This window comes from Anneissia japonica, unplaced genomic scaffold (assembly GCF_011630105.1).
Source record: "Anneissia japonica isolate Jap-2015-1 unplaced genomic scaffold, ASM1163010v1 scaffold1826_len1998817_cov189, whole genome shotgun sequence".
NCBI lineage: Eukaryota > Metazoa > Echinodermata > Crinoidea > Comatulida > Comatulidae > Anneissia > Anneissia japonica.
The window spans coordinates 1,976,373-1,999,420 of NW_022742159.1; the positions used below are offsets into that span (position 1 = coordinate 1,976,373).

General features: G+C 33.6%; 3 protein-coding genes across 3 annotated transcripts; 2 read left to right on the forward strand and 1 right to left on the reverse strand.

Annotated features, from left to right (window-relative positions):
- The first annotated feature begins 5,747 nt into the window (after window positions 1-5,747).
- LOC117119060 lies at window positions 5,748-9,702 on the forward strand. Its single transcript, XM_033263870.1, has 2 exons — window positions 5,748-7,794; window positions 9,677-9,702. The coding sequence occupies exons 1-2, from the start codon at window positions 5,748-5,750 to the stop codon at window positions 9,700-9,702; spliced, it is 2,073 nt and encodes a 690-aa protein (XP_033119761.1).
- Window positions 9,703-10,842: 1,140 nt separating this feature from the next.
- LOC117119013 lies at window positions 10,843-12,081 on the reverse strand. The gene is made up of 3 exons (XM_033263790.1): window positions 11,799-12,081; window positions 11,589-11,615; window positions 10,843-11,089 (listed from the first exon to the last, which is right to left on the reverse strand). The coding sequence occupies exons 1-3, from the start codon at window positions 12,047-12,049 to the stop codon at window positions 10,930-10,932; spliced, it is 438 nt and encodes a 145-aa protein (XP_033119681.1). The 5' UTR covers window positions 12,050-12,081; the 3' UTR covers window positions 10,843-10,929.
- On the forward strand, window positions 11,966-21,447 carry LOC117119012 (conserved oligomeric Golgi complex subunit 5-like). The gene is made up of 20 exons (XM_033263788.1): window positions 11,966-12,101; window positions 12,503-12,642; window positions 13,139-13,251; window positions 13,588-13,657; window positions 14,019-14,139; window positions 14,567-14,697; window positions 14,971-15,124; window positions 15,280-15,392; window positions 15,611-15,688; window positions 15,779-15,860; window positions 16,010-16,187; window positions 16,655-16,816; window positions 16,996-17,095; window positions 17,931-18,104; window positions 18,471-18,574; window positions 18,754-18,876; window positions 19,186-19,294; window positions 19,533-19,736; window positions 20,050-20,129; window positions 20,258-21,447. Exons 1-20 carry the CDS (start codon window positions 12,005-12,007, stop codon window positions 20,373-20,375), a joined length of 2,451 nt encoding a protein of 816 aa, XP_033119679.1. The 5' UTR covers window positions 11,966-12,004; the 3' UTR covers window positions 20,376-21,447.
- The last annotated feature ends 1,601 nt before the right edge of the window (window positions 21,448-23,048 follow it).

Consider the following 23,048-nt stretch of genomic DNA (forward strand, 5'->3'; position numbering starts at 1 on the left):
AACAAAAACATTTTGAATCAAATGTTTGTGCCTGGGAAGTTGATGAACTTTTGCATCATCTTGTCATTTGTTGCCATACAATGCATATTTACGTATCACCAATTGCACTGGTTTATTATATAAAAGCCAGAGTGTTACTTAAAGAGGGGGACACAGACAATGTACTGACTCTTGTGAAAAAGATGAAGATCATATATAAAGAAATTAATGATCATCCTGCTTATCTTGAGTCCATGAACATGTTTATAAATATCATTGAAAGTCTACTAGGCCTTCTTGGTGTAATGAGAAGAATATTTACTTTTCAAAATGAGAATACTGTAGCTTGTAACATTATTTAAATTAATCGATGCATGCTGTTGCCCTTCCACCACAAGTTTCAGCAATTATCAAAAGAGACAGCCAAATCAGTAGTTAGTTTTCCTGCAAGTTGTCAATAAAAATCACATAGGCATACCTATAGTATGGTATTAAGGTATGTTCACACACACGGCGTAAGGCTGGCGTAGTGTACGCCTTTGTGTGTGAACTAGGTAGTGGCGTACTTACTTACGCCACTCACAACGCCACCTCTGTGGCGTTAATAACGCTACCTGCAGACCCCAGATTAGTTAATGCCACGGAGCCAGTGATGCTTGAATAATTTGACCTCATTTCAAGAGACTGACCAGTCACGATTGCAATTAGATTAGTTACTTGGATCTCTTTCCTGTGCTCTTTATAAATTAAATGGTAAAGTGGTTCTTTTTATCTATTGCATTTTACTTAGTTTACAATGTATATGATTTGTTGATTGTGTTTTGTAAGATATTTTAACCTATTTAGACACGTCTATTTAAACCTGCAACACCGACAATTGTTCCACAATGCTAGCTGAAAAATCAGAAGTAAAAATGTTCATTTAAAATACAATAATCATATGAGTTCACTTCGAACAATTCACAGATTTAAAAGTGTTAATGATGCACTGTAAATATTTTTTTACAGTTAAGAACCCGTACATTATTTAAAACTATTCCGCATAGGCCTATATTACTACTAGTTTAACGCCAGCGTTAATATAGCAAACGCCGTTTGTGTGAACACTTTGGAATTATAATCCGTGGATTAGCTTACGCTGGCGTAGGCTACGCTAGTCTTATGCCATGTGTGAACATACCCTTAGTATAGCTGACCTTGCATGGGCAATAAATTACAGAAGCTATGATTATAATTCAATTAAAAGAGCAACTACCATAGATAGACCTGATGTCCCAAATGATGGTTAGAAATCAGGAAAATTGGTAAAGGCATGGAGGTATAAAAATAGTTGTCTATGTTTATACCTCCATGGTAAAGGGTAGAAACATCTCATGGAACAATATCCATAATCGATGAACACATCACAATGATTTGCACAACAGGTTGTAATGGTTAACAAGAAATGAAAACAAAAATTAGATAACAATGGTGATGGCTTATTTTTTAACCAAACATAATTTTAGACTTCCAATTATAAAATGTGCTAGCAGCTGTGTCTATATCTCTACCACGAAATTGACATCCAATAATTACTGTAGTAAATAACTTGCAAGTACTTCTTGTGTTAAAATCATAAATTGTATCATAGTTTCCATTATTTTCAATGGCATTTATTTTATACTTGTATCGATAGTTTGTTTTTTTTTAAACTCATATTTGCTAATGTTAAATTGTTTATATAAGTTGACAATTTTTTTAAAATTTCATTTTACAGGTATTTCTCCTTTTCTTATAATTTAAATCTAATTTAATTTCTATTATTGTTTTTTTAATGATTTTAAAAAAATTATTTAAACAGCTTTAGCTTTATTTTAATGTTCAAGTCAAGGAATATTTATTTCACTTTTGTCATATAATATAATAATTTGTACAGTATGTGATGATAATTCATAATAATAAAGAGAATATAAGTACAAGGAAATGATCAATTCGTGAAAAAGGAACTCTGCAAATAAGCAAGCTTTTAGTTGCAGAGCCCTAAAGCCCTAATGTTAATAATGTATTGTATATATATTGTATTATTGTGTATTGTTTGTATGGCATTATGTAACTATTGCAATTTAATGGAAACGCTCCAATGACAATAGTTTTTTTATTTCTAAATTTATCTATCAAACACATTAAAGTAGTTATTTTTTGTTGCATGTACTCAATATTATAGGCCTAGGCCCTAGGTTCAGGTAGGCCTACTTTGTTTCATGTCAATTAGAGACAACAGGATTATACAATTTCATACAGTATATCTTGTAAATTACACAATCATGATTAAACCAGGTACTGTACTTGAAAACAATAAGGAAGTAAAACTTACACATCAAAAGTGTCAAATATTGTCTACACAAAAACTGTACTTTATTAAAAGAGTAAGTCTAGAGACGAGGGGTTTCATCAATGGAGATGTGCACACATATCAGTGTACTGTGGTCATTTTGCATGGGGTTGTCTGACAGCACATACCTGCTGACCTTGATAGAGAGTGACTGATTGCGTGAAAGTTTCCATGCTGGTGCATTTATTTTTACGGCATTTCAACGGATATTCGTCACCTCGTGTGAACCATTCTGAGCTCTGCTTACCAAAAATACGCGATAATCTCGCGATAGTATTAGCATTTGCTTTTGTTTTGTTTTACATTTACATCCAGCGTTAGGCCCACTGAATTGTTTAAATGCTTAAATAATTGAAAACATAAATTATGTGGTTTAAATTATCATAGAATTTACAATAAAACTTATAATTTATAAGATTATTTTTTGAAACAGAATAAAATAGGTAACATTTTATTGAAAAAAAAACACCATATTTTACATAGATGTATGTTGATTTAAAATGCTGAATCATTATTAATGATATATACATATTATATATTTCTATAAATTAATCAACAAATATCTCAATTATCACACTATCGTAAATAGAACTATTGAAGTATTATTAATTCTTTATGCATTATTCGAGCACCTTTATTATTATTATTATTATTACTATTATTATTTTATTTATAATTTTTGTTGTATTTTTTAGTTTTATGTATGGGCCTAGGCATATGTTCAATTCAAATTTCAATTCAATTCAAATTAATTTCAGGTTAAAATTACAATCAAAATTACAATTAAAAAAGACAATAAAAACAGAAACAAAAACAAAGAGTGCTGCCAAACCAGGATAACCAAAAGTACACAAAAGTGCCATTGTCATGTGGCTCTCCAAGGTAGCACTCAACACACAGAAAACAACACAAAAGATATAATAGATATCATTTAGAAAAATATAATATTAAAAGAATGTAATATAAAATAATATTGCAATATCTCATAATTATTAAGTGACCACGATGCAAAATCAGGATCAAACAGGCACATACAGAATTAATGAATCTCAACATTTTCGTTGAGAAATAATTTTGTAAGTTTAATGAAATAGTTGCTCGAGAAAAGCAAGGAGCATCTAACTTCATCAGGGAGGGAATTAAAAAGTTAGTACTAAAATGAATATATGGGGAAAATTTGTATATATTTAAAAATTAGAAATAATCATAATTAATTGTAAAACATATATAATATAATGTTAACAATAATAATAGGCTAGCTAGTCTAGACCATACTAATTATTGATACCATAATCTATTGATAAAAACATCCATGTGATTAATTAAACAGAAGCTTTTCGAGTGGCAGTGTCGATAGAAAACTGCAGTTTTTTGGCACTGTGACAGTGCCGATACAAAATCGGAGCTTTTTTCACACTGCGGCAATGCAGATAGAAAAGTAACAGCTTTTTTTCTCACTGTGGCAGTGCCTATAGAAAACAGCATCTTTTTCGCACTGCGGCAGTGCCGATAGAAAACAGCAGCTTTCTGGCACTGCGGCTGTGCCGATAGAAAACAGCAGCTTTCTGGCACTGCGGCAGTGCCGACAATAAGATTGACTTGGTAGACTTGAAACACTAAATTTATTATTCACATGAAATTTTTCGGCCTGTCCTCAGGCCTTCTTCAGCATGAGTGACAAACATTAAGGTAAGTTGGCTGTTACAAAAATCTCGATATAATATGAAGAATAAATTGATTGGTCGAAAATTTTAACAAAGTATGTATAATGCACATGGTGATAGGCTAAAAAATACTAGGAGGCGGAGTAAATAACGAATAACTAACTTGGAGGTATAATAGCAATGAAGCTGATAGCGTGTGTGGGAACGTGGATCCCAGTCAACAATTCTAAGGAAGGAGATAAACAAAAATTAACAATAAAGGAGCTGCTCTGATAGCGATGAAGCTTTAACCTAACAAGTAAAGTATAAACAGTACTAAAGTAATGATTTAAGAACAGTTTTAAACAGAGGTAAAAATACGGAAATGAAAAATATACAGTAAAAAATATATATACGGAGATATAGATAGGCCATATAGGTGAATAGGAGTCTAGAATAAATTAACAGCAATCAAAATATTATAAAAATGTTATATAGAAAAATGTGATATAAACATAATACAGTATATCATCTGTCTCTTATACACATCTGTCATATTATCGAAGGACTTGTCCAGTTGTTTAAGCTACCTTTGTGTTTTTTTTAAATAAAAATGTTTTCTTCCCCATTGTTGTATCATGCTGAGGGTTCTTTCTATTCTCAAGAGAAGTAGTCTTTTATACGATTTTTGGTTTTTTGACACTAATGACCCCAATGTGACCCTTGACCACAGTTGTGAACACCCCGCCGTAAATGGGAGGTGGCACCGGTCCTACTGAGACAAGTTTTAATAAAATCAGTCCAGTAGTTTGCCAATAGTAGCCTTTTAAAATGTTACCAAAAAGAAAGAAACTCCACAGAAACAGAACTTAGTCAGCCTGCTGCTGGGTAAATATTATTCATTATTATTATTATTGTTCATTATTGTCTAGCGCATAGAGACCTCGTTTATTTGCGCTATATAAATCCATCTATTATTATTATTATTATTATTAAATATTATTTTTTAATACAAAAATTCCTTGACAAACTGAAGTTTTTCCCCCACCAGGAAGTGGGGGTGGGCTGGGCTACCTCGACGATTCGGTCCCAACATTCGGGTGTATACCCCTTGTCGAAGAACTTGGACCCAATTGTTGGGGAGTTTGGATCAATTGTAGGGGAATTCCTAGCGCAGCCCCTGTGTGAAATTCCTATAAAATGGGTTAATGAAGCAATGCTACTAAAAAGTACAAAAAAGGTGTTGAATTTACTATGGTTGATCAAAATTTATTTAAAATACAGCTTTAGATTGTCTGTTTTGAAACACTCATATACTATGCATCGTATAGTAGGTGCTGCTATATCAAATTATTCTTTTTCAAATAAATATTATTGTGAAAGAAAATCCACTATGGTGAATAACTTGCATTGAAAAGCATGAACTTTGTGTCTAGACAACAATAGAATCACAATCCAATTCTCTTTTTGTTGCCTCAGTATCTGTGACTTCTTGAAGCCATACATAATAGCCACAGACCATGTAAAATCAGCGACATGGAGTCACAAATGCTATTTTTATGCTAATGCACCATTATGATTTTGTTTTAATAATAAACAAGCCACTTTATTCTGCATACATGGATAAAAACTGGTACTCCAAGATTTATCTGTTAGTTATTGCTACAGTATATGCTGAGGTGGATTGCATTATAAAAATTGTACAAATTCTAAAGTCTAAAGGCAGGTCAAATTAAACCAAGACGCGTCAAGTAATGGACAAAGTTGCCAATGAAGTCATCTCAGCGGAAATGTTTGACACATTAAGGCAGTTCTGTTTTATAAAGATTACAGATGAACTAATTAATAGAGTGTTTAGAAAGGCAGACTACTCACATCAAATTTACACTGTTGGAAGTAATAGTGAAGGCATTCCTTATTCAGCCATGAATGATGAGGATATTATGATATATAACAGAGCGTTCCCAATAGTATGGTGGAACTCCCAAGAAAAAGACAGAGAGGCAGTTGTAATGGCTGAGCAAGATTCAAATATACCTCCTGTGTATTTGAGGCTAAAGGTACTAGACAAAGGGTGTCTTGATAAGGACTTCAAAAGTATCATTGATAATGACGGATATGTGAACGCCACTGATTTCATAAAATTGAATGCAACTTACATGAATTTAAACTATACTGATGAAATGAGACAAGGTCCTTCAATATCAATTAACGCAATACCAAAATGTGTGGATGTTATAAACAAGCATGACAGCGTATACTGCCTAAAATGTCAATCATGGCCACCTTTTATTAGTGATTTTTTTTTTATTAGAAAGAGGCTGAACAACTGGCCAGCCCAGAAGTTGTTAGATAAGGTCAAATGTCTAGAATGTCATGTAGTTCCTATTGGATACCCAGGCAGCGAGTCATTTGATGTTGAATGGAGGTTGTCATTTTCTGTAGCTGAGAAACAGCTTGTTATTGAAATGTATGAACCATACAGTAAATGCATGTTTGCCCTGAAATCAATCAAGAAAAAGTACATAATATACAGTGACTCTGATAAACCAACACCATTTTGCTCGTATTTCATAAAGACTGCCTGTTTGTGGATGTGTGAAACATTTCCACATAAAGATTACAGTCTCATGGATTTAATTAGGGAAACTCTAGATTGGCTCATCGACTGCTATGAAAGCAAACATCTGCCTCACTATTTTATTCCCCAACACAATTTGATTGGTCATCTCTCTATGGAATGTTGTGACAATGTAAGAAAAACATTGACAGCAGTTAAGAGAACACTTTGGAGTATGGTGTTATTAAGTGCTAGTGATGATCATTTTGCATTTAACACTGTGTGTGACAAACTCAAGGTAACTAGAGAAAACAATGCTGATTACAATGCAATAGAAACCAAAATCTTGAATCACCCAAAAGCTACAGCGGTCTTTAAAGAAACAGTTAAATCTTTACGCCACAATTACAATTTAATAAATTTTTCAAACATGTCAATATGGGGCGACCACAGCTTTACTTATACGCCTATATTGGTTGCGAGAAAAATGCAGCCTGAGTGTGGTTTAGATATTCTAGAAGACACCGTATTGCCAATTGTAGACCTATGTCAAATTGAAGAGATAGTGCCAAAGGGATTTGTAGAAATGTTCAAGACATGTTTGTATAGATATTTAGGCGATGCTGTTACTCATTTATTGGTAAGCTTTATAAACAAAGGTTATGAAACAGCTGTATCTTCGTACATGAATGCTCCTTTGCATTACTATGACTTAGGACATGAAATTATCTTCCCTGGTAGGTACAGTGACTATGGCATAGTTGGTGAGGTTCTTGAAGTACAATACCATTATTTAATGGGTAACTACGAAGGTTTGAAGAAGAAGTGTGAGTCTATTCTTACTACAGTTACAGAAAACAAAAACTATGTGGTCTCTTGTCTTAAATTCCATCAAAAACATTTTGAAACAAACGTTTGTGCCTGGGAAGTTGATGAACTTTTGCATCATCTTGTCATTTGTTGCCATACAATGCATATTTACGTATCACCAATTGCACTGGTTTATTATATAAAAGCCAGAGTGTTACTTAAAGAGGGGGACACAGACAATGTACTGACTCTTGTGAAAAAGATGAAGATCATATATAAAGAATTTAATGATCATCCTGCTTATCTTGAGTCCATGAAAATGTTTATAAATATCATTGAAAGTCTACTAGGCCTTCTTGGTGTAATGAGAAGAATATTTACTTTTCAAAATGAGAATAGCTTGTGTAATGTAGTATCAATTAGGTTCAATGGTATTAACTTGCATAACCATTGAAATCGATACCCTTCACCTGATAAATGCCTTAAATTGGTTTGACAGTTTTAATGGTCAACTTGAGTATACAGATAATCTAATAATATAACTGGACTTTGTATAACTTTACCCTAGTCAGTTTGACTTGGCCTTTCTCACACTATGAATCTATGATTGTCAGTTTTGAGCCTAAGCTCTGAAGTTTGTGATACATCTTAATTAGTAGTTTTTTGGTAAACGAGTTACTAAATCATAGAGAAAGAATTTCTCAATGATCCAATCAGAAACTCTAAAATTATGGGATGACTTACTTGAGATACACCCCCATTACCTAAAGTATAATAGGCAAACACCCCCATATCACTGAGTCAGTGATCAGGAGTTAGTGATCAGTAGTCAGTAGTTAGATTCAACACAGAAGAAAAGTACAGGGCTGAGCTGACTCCACTCTAAAAGGGTTCTCTAACATCTGAAACCTGGAGTTTAGCTGATTGTAACCAACATACAGTTTGTGTGAATAAAAGTTTGCAGTGTACTAAAAGGAACTGTGCATACTACTCATAAAAAGTCGACAACAACTAACCAATATCTAACACTTGTAATGGAGGAAACGTTAATTAAATTAATCGATGCATGCTGTTGCCCTTCCCTTTACCACAATTTTCAGCAATTATCAAAAGAGACAGCCAAATCTGTAGTTAGTTTTCCTGCAATTGTCAATAAAAATCACATAGGCATACCTATAGTATGGTATTAGGGCATGTTCACACACACAGCGTTAGTTAACGCCACGGAGCTAACGCCAGCGATGCTTGAATAATTTGACCTCATTTCAAGAGACTGACCAATCACGATTGCACTATAAATGAAATGGTAAAGTGGTCCTTTTTATCTATTGCATTTTACTTAGTTTACAATGTATATGATTTGTTGATTGTGTTTTGTAAGATATTTTAACCTATTTAGACACGTCTATTTAAACCTGCAACACCGACAATTGTTCCACAATGCTAGCTGAAAAATCAGAAGTAAAAATGTTCATTTAAAATACAATAATCATATGAGTTCACTTCGAACAATTCACAGATTTAAAAGTGTTAATGATGCACTGTAAATATTTTTTTACAGTTAAGAACCCGTACATTATTTAAAACTATTCCCCATAGGCCTATATTACTACTAGTATAACGCCAGCGTTAATATAGCAAACGACGTTTGCGTGAACACTTTGGAATCATAATCCGTGGATTAGCTTAGTTTTTACGCCATGTGTGAACTTACCCTTAGTATAGCTGACCTTGCATGGGCAATAAATTACGGAAGCTATGATTATAATTCAATTAAAATAGCAATTACCATAGATAGGCCTTAAAGAGCAATTACCATAGATAGGCCTGATGATGTCCCAAATGATGGTTAGAAATCAGGAAAATTGGTAAAGGCATGGAGGTATAAAAATAGTTGTCTATGTTTATACCTCCATGGTAAAGGGTAGGAACAATATCCATAATCGATGAACACATCACAATGATTTGCACAACAGGTTGTACAATAATGTTCAACAAGAAATGAAAACAAAAATTAGATAACAATTGTGATGACTTATTTTTTAACCAAACATAATTTTAGACTTCCAATTATAAAATGAGCTAGCAGCTGTGTCTATATCTCTACCACGAAATTGACATCCAATAATTACTGTAGTAAATAACTTGCAAGTCCTTTTTGTGTTAAAATCATAAATTGTATCATAGTTTCCATTATTTTCAATGGCATTTATTTTATACTTGTATCGATAGTTTGTTTTTTTTAAAACTCATATTTGCTAATGTTAAATTGTTTATATAAGTTGACAATTTTTTTTAAATTTCATTTTACAGGTATTTCTCCTTTTCTTATAATTTAAATCTAATTTAATTTCTATTATTGTTTTTTTAATGATTTTTTAAAAATTATTTAAACAGCTTTAGCTTTATTTTAATGTTCAAGTCAAGGAATATTTATTTCACTTTTGTCATATAATATAATAATTTGTACAGTACGTGATCATAATTCATAATAACAAAGAGAATATAAGTACAAGGAAATGATCAATTCGTGAAAAAGGAACTCTGCGAATAATCAAGCTTTTAGTTGCAGAGCCCTAAGCCTTAATGTTAATAATGTATTGTATATATATTGTATTATTGTGTATTGTTTGTACGGCATTATGTAACTTTTGCAATTTAACGGAAAGGCTACAATGACAATAGTTTTTTTATTTCTAAATTTATCTATCAAACACATTAAAGTATTTGTTGCATGTACTCAATATTATAGGCCTAGGCCCTAGGTTCAGGTAGGCCTACTTTGTTTCATGTCAATTAGAGACAACAGGATTATACAATTTCATACAGTATATCTTGTAAATTACACAATATGATTAAACCAGGTACTGTACTTGAAAACAATAAGGAAGTAAAACTTACACGTCAAAAGTGTCAAATGTTGTCTACACAAAAACTGTACTTTATTAAAAGAGTAAGTCTACTGAAGGGGTTTCGTCAATGGAGATGTGCACACATATCAGTGTACTGTGGTCACTGTGCATGGGGTTGTCTGACAGCACATACCTGCTAACCTCGATAGAGAGTGATTGATTGCGCAAAAGTTTCCATGCTGGTGCATTTATTTATATGGCACTGTGACAGTGTCGATACAAAATCGGAGCTTTTTTCACACTGCGGCAATGCAGATAGAAAAATAACAGCTTTTTTTCGCACTGTGGCAGTGCCTATAGAAAACAGCAGCTTTTTTGCACTGCGGCAATGCCAATAGAAAACAGCAGCTTTCTGACACTGCGGCAGTGCCGATAGAAAACAGCAGCTTTTTTTCGCACTGCGGCAGTGCCGATAGCTTCAGCCCAAATTTACAGGGGGGAGGGGGGTGTTCGACTAGAGACCAGAGCCTTGGTCAGGGTCACAGAATTGTTTAGTCTGACGCCGTCATCATGGCGTTGAACGACAGGGAGTCCAGTCTTGTCCAACAGGGTGGGGGATGCCCTCACTTTCCAACGCTGGTGCCACCAATGCAAATTTACAAACTTGCTCTTACAATATGTGTAAACAAACCATTTTCAGTCATCCTTCCCTTGTTAGTAGAGATTATATAATTTTATATGGTAAATATTGCCATGATAAGGCTTTAAAAAAAACATACCTGTATTCGTTGTAAACTCACTGTCCCTCGCTTTTACAGACCTAACGAATGAGTTTGACACAATCATTGGCGTATATGCCAAGTCGCAATCATATCTACAAAAAAAAATCTAATCCATAAAAAATTTATGACAATCTCCATAGAACTTCCTTCTGCCAACATTGATAAAATAATAATAAAAAAAATCAAGATAAAACACAGTGACAAAAATGTTAGGTACAAATTCAAAATATGATGACAGGTATTAGTATCAGTAAGTTATGTATTGTGTATATGAAAGTGATACTGGCAACAACGACAATAAATTTCATGGTTGTACAGTAGTATGACAATACATCAGTGTTTGTGTTAATAAAATATATTACAGTACAAAAATCTTTCTCTTGTGTGTGACAATCTATATTGATAATATATTCATCTCAAGATTGTACACATTCACTTGACACATCTGCATTCTGAAACATATTGTTTTTCTAGAGGTGTGCAGACCAACTTTGTGACCAAGATGAAGAAAGAGCATACTGCTTATCCTAAAGACCACACTTTGAATGATAATTATAATTCAACTTTGAAAATGAAAACTTAAAAACATACCTTCTGACTAAAGTCCTAAATGCCAACCTGCAAAAAAAAAAAGATAACAGAAAAAACTGACTATTCTTCATACTCATCTAGAACAAAATAATCCCTAATACTTAATAGGTTCTTGACTCTTTAATTACTTGATTAAAATCATAACTGGTTGATATATTTTGTGAATTTCTATCATATAATGTTCATAGCTGAATTACAGGCTGAACTTACTTTGAATACCTCACCATTGGTGCACACATTTTTACTACCTTGTCTGATTGGAATAAGTCTTTTACAACACTTATTTTCCTTTTAGTATTGTCATAAGAAAAACGGCCATTGCTTTGGTCGATCTTATCCATGATATTGATGAAAAATGTTGCCCTCTTAGTCCTCCACAAACGTCTGCCTCCGGAAAAAAATATGTTGATGCGTGAATGAAAACCACATGGTGTTTGTTTACTTCCGGTTTGGGTCATCATCGTATACAACTTGTTGGCAAGATGGACGCGATCTTGCAAATGAACGAGGACGGTATGTTTACACTATAAATTGAATAATACTACTTTTTTTCATTGTGCTATTATTACATTGCTTTAAATGATAAAGTGGCTGTGTAGAACCCACGATAGTCCTGATTTTCATGGTTTAGTATTGTTACCCATTTCTAGGCCGTTGACCTGTGATGATAGATAGGAGCTAAGTTGGATCGTCGGCCCGGCCCAGACTGGCTTTTGCCACGTCATTTGGGTGGACAAATCATAGAGGCCTAGCCTAGGGGGCTGTTTTTCGACACAACGTTAAACAACTCCCTGGTTAATGCAATACTGAATAAGATATAAGGCTAGTGCAGCACATATTAACTATACTTGTCTCACCCCTTGGGTCTCACATATTTATTTTTATTGAAGTGTTTTTTAAAATTTATTTTACAGAAACCTTTCGTGATTTTTTGCAAGATGATTTTGATGTGAAGGCACATACGAACCATGTTATGCAGACGATGGCGATATCTGACCAGCTTTCCAAGCTGGCTGAAGGCATTAGTTTACTAGATAAAGAGTTACATTCACAGGCAAGTTTATCCGCGCATATCCACTACCATTCAAATTTATCTCTAAAAACCGTTAAATCCCAATTCATCCTTTTATTTCAAACGATATGATTGGGAATCTACCTATGTTCTATGAAATCTTCTGGTTTCTAGAAGGTTGTCCCAAATTTTCACCCAAAAAATAAACCTATAAAAAAGGAAAATAGTTGCTTTTTTGGGTTTAAAATGGAATCTGTGTGCATGCATTACACTAACATTCTAAAGAATATGGAAAACATCAGTTTAATTGCATTAACTCAAACATTGCTAAATATATACCTTTAAAAGCAATTTAGCAAATTTATGACTTATTAAAGTTTATTGAATAAGCCCTATTTATCCCCTAGGAAATTATGAATAAGCAGAATAATTTACCCCAGGGTCAACATAGACTCATGCAGTCATGTTATTTTTTGTAGCATTTTATAACTCTATCTGAGATTGCAATTTTGTTTACTTGATTTCTTATATTTACCAGGTTGCTGCACATCACAGTGACTTGCTTTCCCAGGCCACTGGAATTGAGACCCTGGATGGGGTGCTGCAGATGATGCATACAAGGATACAAGCTCTGCAGGCTGCAGTTGATAGGTACAGTAGAAATTAAATAAAATACACAGGAACATACAATAAAATATTCCCTAATTGAAACACCACACAGCCAGTTATCACCCAACAGCCACACGCAACTGATACACATCTCACTCAGACAAAGAATGATCTTTCATTCAAAACAGATCAACAGACATCTACTTTGTTAAGAGGTTGGGCAAAAGGCCAAAACCTTTCTCCTGGGGAATCACTTTACAGAAACTGATACATCCCTATACAGCCAGTATATCCCACATACTAACACATACATGTATGCAATAAAATATTGATATGTTCAAAACTAATACATATTATGTAATCTTGGCTATTTTTTAGGATAAAGAGCAAGCTTGTGGAGCCGTACAACAAGGTTGTCGCTCGTACTGCTCAACTCCGAAGACTGCAGGTTAGTCATGTCATATGTAATGGCCCAACATTTTACCATTTAACTTTGAATTGAATTTTATCAAGTGTGCTTTATGTAATGACCAAGATTGAAGCTCATACAATAGAGGCCTAGTTGGTATGCTGTGCTATATAACACTGTCAACTGTAGTTGTTTTGAAGAGAATGTGTCAGAAAATGACTATAATTAGTTTGGTACCTGTTGAAACTTCTATAGTTGTTCTAACCTTTGACAAGTTAGTTTACAAAAGCTGTTGATACATGATATTTTTAACAAGGAAAAATACATTATACAGTATAAGTAGTTTACCCTTCATCTAACCTTTGTTAATACTGATTTTATCCCATTTATTTGTTCTCAGGAGACATGTGACTTGTTGCGTCGTATTATCCGTATTTTATATCTCAGTAAGCGTCTGCATGGGCAACTTCAGGGAGGAGCAAGGGAGATTACAAAGGCAGCTCAGAGCCTAAATGAATTAGGTACAGATTGAAAGAGAGGATGATGAAGATAATAAGGATTGTATAATTTAGTAATGATATTTTTAAGATGATGATGATGATGATATCATGAGATTGAAGATAAGGATATATAATTTAATAATTATATTTTTATAATGATGATTAGGATGACGATTATGATGATGATGAAGATAATGATAAAGATGATGATGCGGATGATAATACAATGGTGCGATGACAATGCAATGACTTTGAGGGCAAATTGTGATGGTGATGATCATTTTCATGACGACAATGTCAATGACAACGGCAGCAATGGATGAATTATGGAAGAAAAATAGATGGATAATGATGATGACAAAATAAATATATTAAAAGCATGATTTCAAAATTTCAGAAGTGTTTTCTAAAATCATGTTTCAACAAATGACATTTTCTATCCAATCAGATTACCTGTACCATGGCATTGATCTTAGTGGCATTGAAGTCATTGAAGAGGACACACTGTTTATAAAGAAGGCAAGGAAGAATGTGGATAGCCAGGCTCAGAGGATGTTGGAACAAGGCATGGAAACCCACGTAAGGGAACAGTACTTACCCTGTTAGAAATCAAGTAAATTTAAAGAGTTCCAGAAAGCTGGCCTAGAATAAATTCTGCAAAAATGGTAATCACACTGAAATGTCAGATTGCCTTTTATAGGATCTTCAAAACCGCACGATGATCTGTATCTTTGCCACCATTGGTCAAGTTGTGTGCTATTGTGAAAGGAAGTACTCCTCTAGATAAACATATTTTGAGTCTAAATTGTTGATTATTGGATTGATGATCTTTTGTGTGTTTCTCTATTTCAGAATCAAACACAAGTTGCAACAGCTTTGCAGGTGTTTCACAATCTGGGCTGTTTGAAAGAAACTGTAAATAAAGTTGTAGAAGGGTGCAAAGAAACATTGCAGAAAAATATTCAAGATGCATTGAATGTTAAATCAACACAATCACAGACAAAATGTAAGTTTTAAACACTAATAATATAATAATGTGACATTTATAGTTGAGAGTCCGAGCCACAATCGTTGCGCCAACCGCAAATTATCTGTAACACAGTAGTTTGAATTTGAATATTGCAACTGTTCATATTACACCGTCATTATTTTACTCTATAGCTGGTCCAGGGCGTGCATCAATGCCCTTGCCTGGCAACACGGCAGCTTTCAGAGCAACCTTGTGGACCAACTTGGAGAAACTGATGGATCAGATTTACTCAGCCTGTGGACAGGTAAGATATCATCATCATAGTTGTCAATGTTACAAAAATCACCACCATCCATTCCTCACACCACCATTATTATCATTACCACTGTCATTGTTATCATCATCATTATCAACAGCAACTGAATTTTTCTATCATTACCAACAATGCAACTACAGTATGATCAATATCATCATTTTCATGCTCCCCATGAATAATGATTTGACCCGCTTTTTTCCCATAAGGTGCAACATCTACAGAAGGTGTTAAGTAAGAAAAGAGACCCTGTCACCCATATATGCTTCATTGAGGAATTACAAAAAGTAAGTTGTCTTATCAATCAATCCATCAATCAATCAATCAATCATAAAATATACATAGTATTTTACCTTCCACTTCTTGCTTTACATCAGGATAACCAGGCCAGCATCCTGCAATCATTTTGGGAATCAGGGACAAGTATTCTACAGAGAGAATTTTCAGTTGCTGCAGAAAGTAAGTAATTTGTTACATAAAATGCAATTACTGTATCTTATGATATTTGTAGATATTAAACTAAGGTAGTTGTTCAGTGTTCACAAATGTATAATATATACATACACCCATAACAACTGTCAATTTTCCTACTGTACCTTGGTATCTAGACTCAACGTTTATACGACAAGCCTTTGAAGGTGAATACCCTAAGCTGCTACGCCTATATAATGAGTTATGGAAACGTCTACAGCAATACAGTTCAAATCTTGTCACGCCAGCCTCAGATGTGATAGTAGATGTGAAGGACAAAGGCATGTTTGAGCAGATGAAGGATAGTGATTACAGGTAAAGATTAGTATTGGGATTGTAGATTAGTGATGGACTACAGATTTAGTGGCAATTTTTAATGAATTACCAGCATTAAAGATGTACCACCATCATACTATAATACTATAATGACCATAACTGAAAACTTAGCACACTAAAGTCATTGAAACCGAAATGTGGATTGCAAAGAAAATTAAGTGCACTTATAGAGCATTATATATTTTATTTATTATTATATTTTGGCAATTTATGGTATTTGATGTAGGAATTAACAAGCATGTATATTACAGTAGAGTATGTCCTTTGTAATTTGTTTCACTAAGAGCAAAACCAATTTCTGTTGTTTTCTGACAAATGATAAGGATTTTTTCTGGATAGGTATATGATTGTTTTTTTGTGTTCTGCATACTAGGGTTCTAGGGGGCCACATCTGCAAACAATGAATGTATTGACATGGTTTTTTTTTAAATTATTATTGTGTCTAGTCCAGAGAAAGCATTTAAATCTTCCATCAAGGCTTTTGAGAATGCCTATCTGTCAAGGTCCCTATCTAGGCTCTTTGATCCTATCAACTTAGTATTTCCTACCGGTGGGACAACACCGCCCTCACAGGATGAAGTCAATGGTATTGCAAAGACAATTGCAAGGTATGTACATCTCAGTTTATATTTAATTTTATATACAAGACTTTAATAATTTTATTTTCACAGTAAACAAATGAATTAACTGGGAAACAAAGATATATTGTAAATGATAAATAATTGATTGGAACCAATACATCCTATATTACCAACAAATTTATAGCTTTTTTCTTCTTTCTGTACAGTGAGTTATCGGTTGCTAGTGTTGATCATGGTTTAAGCATAGTGGTTGCTAGGAATGTGGCAAAGACTGTTCAGTTATTTGCTGCCAAAAGTGAACAGTTGGTAAGTTTATTTATTTATTTTATTTATTTGAACATACACCTTTGAATCAGTGGCACTTAATATCAATTGGTGCGTTCCTACAAACAAAAACAAAAAAAAAGGGTAAAATTTAAAAAACAAAATAAATAACAATCTACTGTATATAAAATTACAAAATTAAAGAAAGGTAGAAAAATAACATATGAAATTAGATGAGATCACATTTCACATCGCATTTCATACTCAGAAATACTTTACAGGTCAACTGTAAAGTAAATGCTTAAAATAACTAACCTCTTATACACATCTAGATGTGTATAAGAGACAGGTGCGATGACAATGCAATGACTTTGAGGGCAAATTGTGATGGTGATGATCATTTTCATGACGACAAAAAAAAAAAAAAAAAAAAAAAAAAAAAAAAATTAACATCACACAATTTGATAAGCAACGATACATTTACAGTAAACATACATACATTTACAGTATATAAGCAAAGTAATCCCTAGTTAATATACTTCCAAATTAACAACCCTAAATATTCATTCTTACATTCTATTCTATTGCAAAAACTACTGTATTGCATATTGTTTATGTAAAGTAGCTAGTAAATTTTGTTTTAATTACAAATCAATACATGTTTACTATAATATAACTTTAATACCAAATTTACTGGCAAAATTTAATTTAAACTCAATTGTATTATTATTTATTCCTTACTATATATCTAAAAGAATGTTGTTTCTATATTCAATTAAAAATTGACTAAACATTTATTGAAACTCATAACATGCTAACCATGGCAATGTCTAATTTAGTTAAAAGACAAAAATTCATTATTTGTTTTGCTCCTAAGCTTTCAACTGATGGTGAAGCCAGCCAGGTGATAGCACCCCCATCATCTGGTCAACAGCGCAATGTTGCTGTTGTGAATAGTCTATATAACTTCCATCAACTGATCTGTAGTCAGGTCAACAGTATGGTCAACTGTCCTGAACAAGCTGTGTCAGCTATCCAATCAGCTCTACTTGTAAGTTCTTTCTAGATGCATCATATTGTATCATTTAACAAACACATCAAGTATATAGTTATTATATAAAGGCATACTTCCATGTAAACATAACTCAACAATCCTAAACTCCTTTTGTAAATTTCAGTACGTTTGGTTTCCAACTGTAAATTCGAGCAAGAAAACATTTCGCTTCTCAGTTTAGTAGATGTGATCCCATTCCTACCGTCTTACATTTTCTGTTATCAATTCTATAGTTTTTTATAATGAGAATTTCAAAGTTTTTTAAATTTTTAAGGGTTTTTTATGCTAACTCTTTTGGGTGTACAGTATATCTTTAATAAATAGATTTGTCTCTAATACTTGCTTTTTTTCTCATTAATTTAGGATATTGTATCGTTAATGGCCAATGCTATCAAACCATTACTAAACTCAGTACTAGACTCCATTGAAGCCATCATTCTCACCATGCACAGTGAAGACTTCAAAAGGTAAGGCTAACTGCTTACTAAGACTTTATACTAAACTATAGAGGGACTATATTCAGCAAAGAGTCTTTAATGTGAGAAATGCATAATCCTGTTTTTTTTTTCCAGTGTTAAATGATCCAGTGTCTTTTTGTGAAGAACTGACAAATATTTTTGTGTTTTTTTTCCGGTGGTGTGACTAGTGGTGCAAAGGAGTCTCCCGAGAACCCTTGCTCGCTCTACATGAAGGAACTGCAGGGGTTCATAGCAAGGGTCCAAGCAGAGTATCTAACACCATTCGAATGTACAGACTTTGTCATACAGACGTAAGGAATTAAAATTCATACTGAAATTATAATTACTGTATATTTTAACTACAGGTGGGATATAAGTTTAAAATAATAGTGGTCTGAAGTAAGAGAGGGGCAACATGGATAAAGAGGATTTTAAAAATATTATGAATACAGTTTGATTGTACTTGATTTTTTTAGGCAATACAAAGTACACAAAAAAAAAAAAAATACATTAAAATCTTTGCCAAAGGATGACCAAAAAGACGTAAAACCTAATAATGAGGATTTTCTGAATTTGAGTGATAAACAATGGGTGATCATATTTATCTGCCTTTCTTGCAGTGTTCATCCAATTGCTTGTCAAGCTGTTGAACTGTTTGTGCGTCATGCTTCACTGATTCGACCTCTGGGGGACGGTGGTAAAATGCGACTTGCTGGTGATTTTGCTCAGGTGAGATTTCTTAGTATTATACTGAATAAATATCTATAATGCATGATATATATTTTTATATATGTTGTACTTATATTAAATTCATCAATATTGATTTATATGTCATTATACACCCATATAAGAGCATAAATGATGCCATATCACACCCATATAAGGACATAATGATGGCACATCCTTATATGCGCAAATCACAGGTATCCACATATGAGCTTAACATAAATATGCATCCCCTTTGCAGATGGAGTTGGCAGTGACACCACTCTGTAAGCGAGTGTCTGACTTAGGCAAGCCTTATAAATTGCTGCGTTCATTCAGGCCACTGTTGTTCCAGACATCAGAACACATCGCTAACAGTCCAGCATTAGGAGACATTATCCCACACTCAACGGCACTCCACTTCCTCTTTGCAAGGGCGCCATCAGAAATGAAATCACCTCATGAGGTAGGTTGTCTCTGATATAAGTGGGTGTTCTAGCTTTAAAATAAAATTTTGGTGTTATGGGTATATTACTTTATTATTCGGAAAACAAAAATTTTTTACAATAATATACATTGGCCAAAAATATAAATTATAGAACATCAGAATAGTCAAGTAAAGATATTGAATTCTTCATTTGCCCATATAGTAAAGTGCAGCATTATTTTGTGTACGGATGACATAGGAAATTTTTCACTCAGGACTGAAATTGGCCCACTGCGATTCTAATAGACTTTAACGTTCATTTAACGACATAATGGAATTGTTCTATTTTTAGCTTGCTGGTTGGTCTGTGTCACGGTATTCCCAATGGCTTGATGAACATACGTCAGAGAAGGAGCGCCTTGCTTTGCTAAGGTCAGAGGTTATTAAAATAGTATAAATTTAAGAAAATGCTCATTCAGTTTTCTGCTTTCCTCTTTCCCTCATGTAAATCAGTGATTCAATTCTCATCAATAAAGTTTTTCTTTTTATTGACTTTTCAGAGGTACATTGGAGGCATACGTGCAAGCAGTACGGTCCAGGCAAGGCAAGGAGTTCGCACCGACATATCCCATAATGCTTGATATTCTTCAAAAGGGATCGCAGCATATAGGGATGTAATACCTTACCAGCCTTATCAATGGCTGATCTGGGAACGTCTGTCCCCCCCCCCCTCAACCATTAAAATTGCAAGTTTTCTTCAAGAAATTATAAAATATTATTAAAAAAAATTTCTAATACACACCAGGTCATATTTGTATAAGCATCGTTTTAACTTCTTCACCCCCACACTATATATTCCTACATAATAGGAAAATTCAGCAGATAATTTTGATTGTCATATTACCAAGAAAAAATTGAATCAATCATTTCAGTTTTTTCATTTGAACTTTTATTTAAAAACATTTTATCTGTAGACTTAACATTGCCTTCATTAATGAAGGCATTTTCTTTGCGAATTTTCAGCTTCAATCATTTATAAATGTAATTGTTGCATCTTGAATATTTTTTTTACTAATGCTTATATCATATTTCATCCAGGAATGTACTATATTATTCAAATACTATTGTAAAGTGTAGATATTTAATATTACTGTATTAATATTAATTTTATTCATTTATTTTATAAAATAATTAACTGGTGAAAATATAATGGCTAAAAGTGGCAGCTCGATACAAAGCAGCTGACAGTGTTTATCTGAAACCAGCAAGTATGTTTGACTATGTAAAATATTTTCAGAGTTCAAAAGTTGTGAAGTCATTTCTGGGGGATCTGTAACTAACTTTCATAGCACATCTAATTTTGTTTTGCTGCTTATGGTGGTGCGAGACAAATGATAATAAAGGGGTAATACAGTAGTAAAAACAAGCAGATTTAATTTATTTGCGGAAAAAATCTTTTTCCTGGGGGAGTGGAAGGCCTGGGAAAACCCTGTATTTTTTAAAACTGGGGTTCAAAAAACAACTTCTGGATGAACAAGCTGGTATAGAATAAATTGATGTGAATCTTTGAGAAATCATTTAGTTGATTTCTCAAAGGTGGAATACTGAATATTGAAGAAAGTTCAACATTTTCAAAACTACAAACTACAAGTTTCAATTTTGTTGTATTTGTTCTGGTGTGTATTCTATAAAATAAGTATAAATAAATAAACAATCAATCACTGCCCTTGAATGGTGATGTACCATGAAACATCTGACCCTGGGTGTGTATTTCTTTGAGTTTTAGTGTGGGTTACAATCATAAAAATAATGTGCCCATCCCATTGTGCCTGTCAATTTGGCGAACCACTCGATAGAGATTTGAATCTCTTTGGGAAGTCTACCTCCTTTTTGTTTTTTTTTTGTAATCTGTTGAGGCAAATAAATGAATTGAGTTGTGGCTTGGACTCCAAACATTGAGGTCGGGGGTTCAAGTCTCTGGGGGTTCAAGTCTCTCGCTGTGCAAGCCGCTTGTGTCCTTAGGCAAGGCACTTTATCTACGGTTTTGTCTCTCTCCACCCAGGAGTACAAGTGGGTACTTGGTAGGTTCAAACACAACCATGTGCTGATTACAGCTGCAACATTATGGAATTCCCCCCTTCTGGCCTGAGTGTGTGTTCCACATGTGCTTGATCCAGTGACCGGGAGTAATAATGCTAAGCGCATAGAGGTCTCTACAATATGCGCTATGTAAGTCGACAATTACTGTATTATATTATTATTTATGGTGGGTTACTATTAGAGCACAAATTTTACAGTACTGTATCTGTGGGTATGTATACATGTGTACATGTTTATGCCGAGTTTATAGACTACAAGTAAATGGCCAGGCATACCATTCATCATACATAAGGTAAAAAAGAAAGAGTGTATGCAACTTAGTTAACCACAGAGATTAAAATGGCTGAAACTCTAGACACCCACTTTATAGAAGGGTAATCTCCAAACCACACCCTCTCACACCATGCTCCCCAGCAGTATCATCATGCTTAAATGTTTGTTGCAGGCACATTTACTTAAATTCCTCGTTTGTTTACAAATGGTCAATTAAGAAAAGCCAAGAAACAATTTTAAAAGCAATATCTTTTTTATAAACACACTGAACGTTTTAGTTTCTTTCAAAAACAGACATCAAGGTACTAAAAGACATCAAGGTACTAAAAAACATCAAGGTACAAGCTCTGATTAATATACAATGTATATGAATGGACGTTTCTGCTAAGCCTCACTCCTTGGATATTGTTGCTAAGGCCCCCACAAAACAATAGTGTACATTTAAAAATATGTGTTCCTGGCACTGTTCTGATTGGTCAATAAGGCTGATTGACACTCAAGTAAGGTCCACTGTCCTTACATTTAGTGGTGTTTCAAAAACACACTGGTAACAGTTATACAATTATGAGGGCAATCTTTAGCACATGTTCTTTGGAGAACATTTGATCTTAAGAAACAGTACAGTCAGTAAATGTTATACAGTACTACGATAAAGTACAAAAAAAAAAACCAAAGTTATAAGCAATAGTAAGTACGCAATACTGTATATGAATTGCCTTTACATTTAGTGGAATTTTTCAAAAATAGCGTACTGGTAATAGTTAAAGAAATGAGGGCAGTGTTTAGCACACGTTCTTTGGAGAACATTCAATCTTAAAAAAACAGTACAGCAGTGGTGGCGCCAGCAGTTTAATTAAATAATAATTTGCCCATCCAAATAATGCTATTTTGATTGCCAATTCATAATATTGTGGTCTAAAAGCACATTTAGGCCAAATTAAGCCATAAAAACTCTCCCCATGAACCCTAACAGCAATT

Bases quoted from the DNA above. Each gene is read 5' to 3' on its own strand.
- LOC117119012 (XM_033263788.1), top strand. From the start codon at position 12,005: ATGAAAACCACATGGTGTTTGTTTACTTCCGGTTTGGGTCATCATCGT. The intron at 16,188-16,654 runs GTAAAGATTAGT...TATTGTGTCTAG, and splicing joins ATGAAGGATAGTGATTACAG to TCCAGAGAAAGCATTTAAAT. The intron at 19,295-19,532 runs GTGAGATTTCTT...TCCCCTTTGCAG, and splicing joins TTGCTGGTGATTTTGCTCAG to ATGGAGTTGGCAGTGACACC.
- LOC117119060 (XM_033263870.1), top strand. From the start codon at position 5,748: ATGGACAAAGTTGCCAATGAAGTCATCTCAGCGGAAATGTTTGACACA. The intron at 7,795-9,676 runs GTATTAACTTGC...TTCATTTTACAG, and splicing joins AGTATCAATTAGGTTCAATG to GTATTTCTCCTTTTCTTATA.
- LOC117119013 (XM_033263790.1), bottom strand. From the start codon at position 12,049: ATGATGACCCAAACCGGAAGTAAACAAACACCATGTGGTTTTCATTCA. The intron at 11,616-11,798 runs GTAAGTTCAGCC...TTTTTTTTGCAG, and splicing joins CCAATGGTGAGGTATTCAAA to GTTGGCATTTAGGACTTTAG. The intron at 11,090-11,588 runs GTATGTTTTTAA...TTTTTTTTGTAG, and splicing joins TTTAGGACTTTAGTCAGAAG to ATATGATTGCGACTTGGCAT.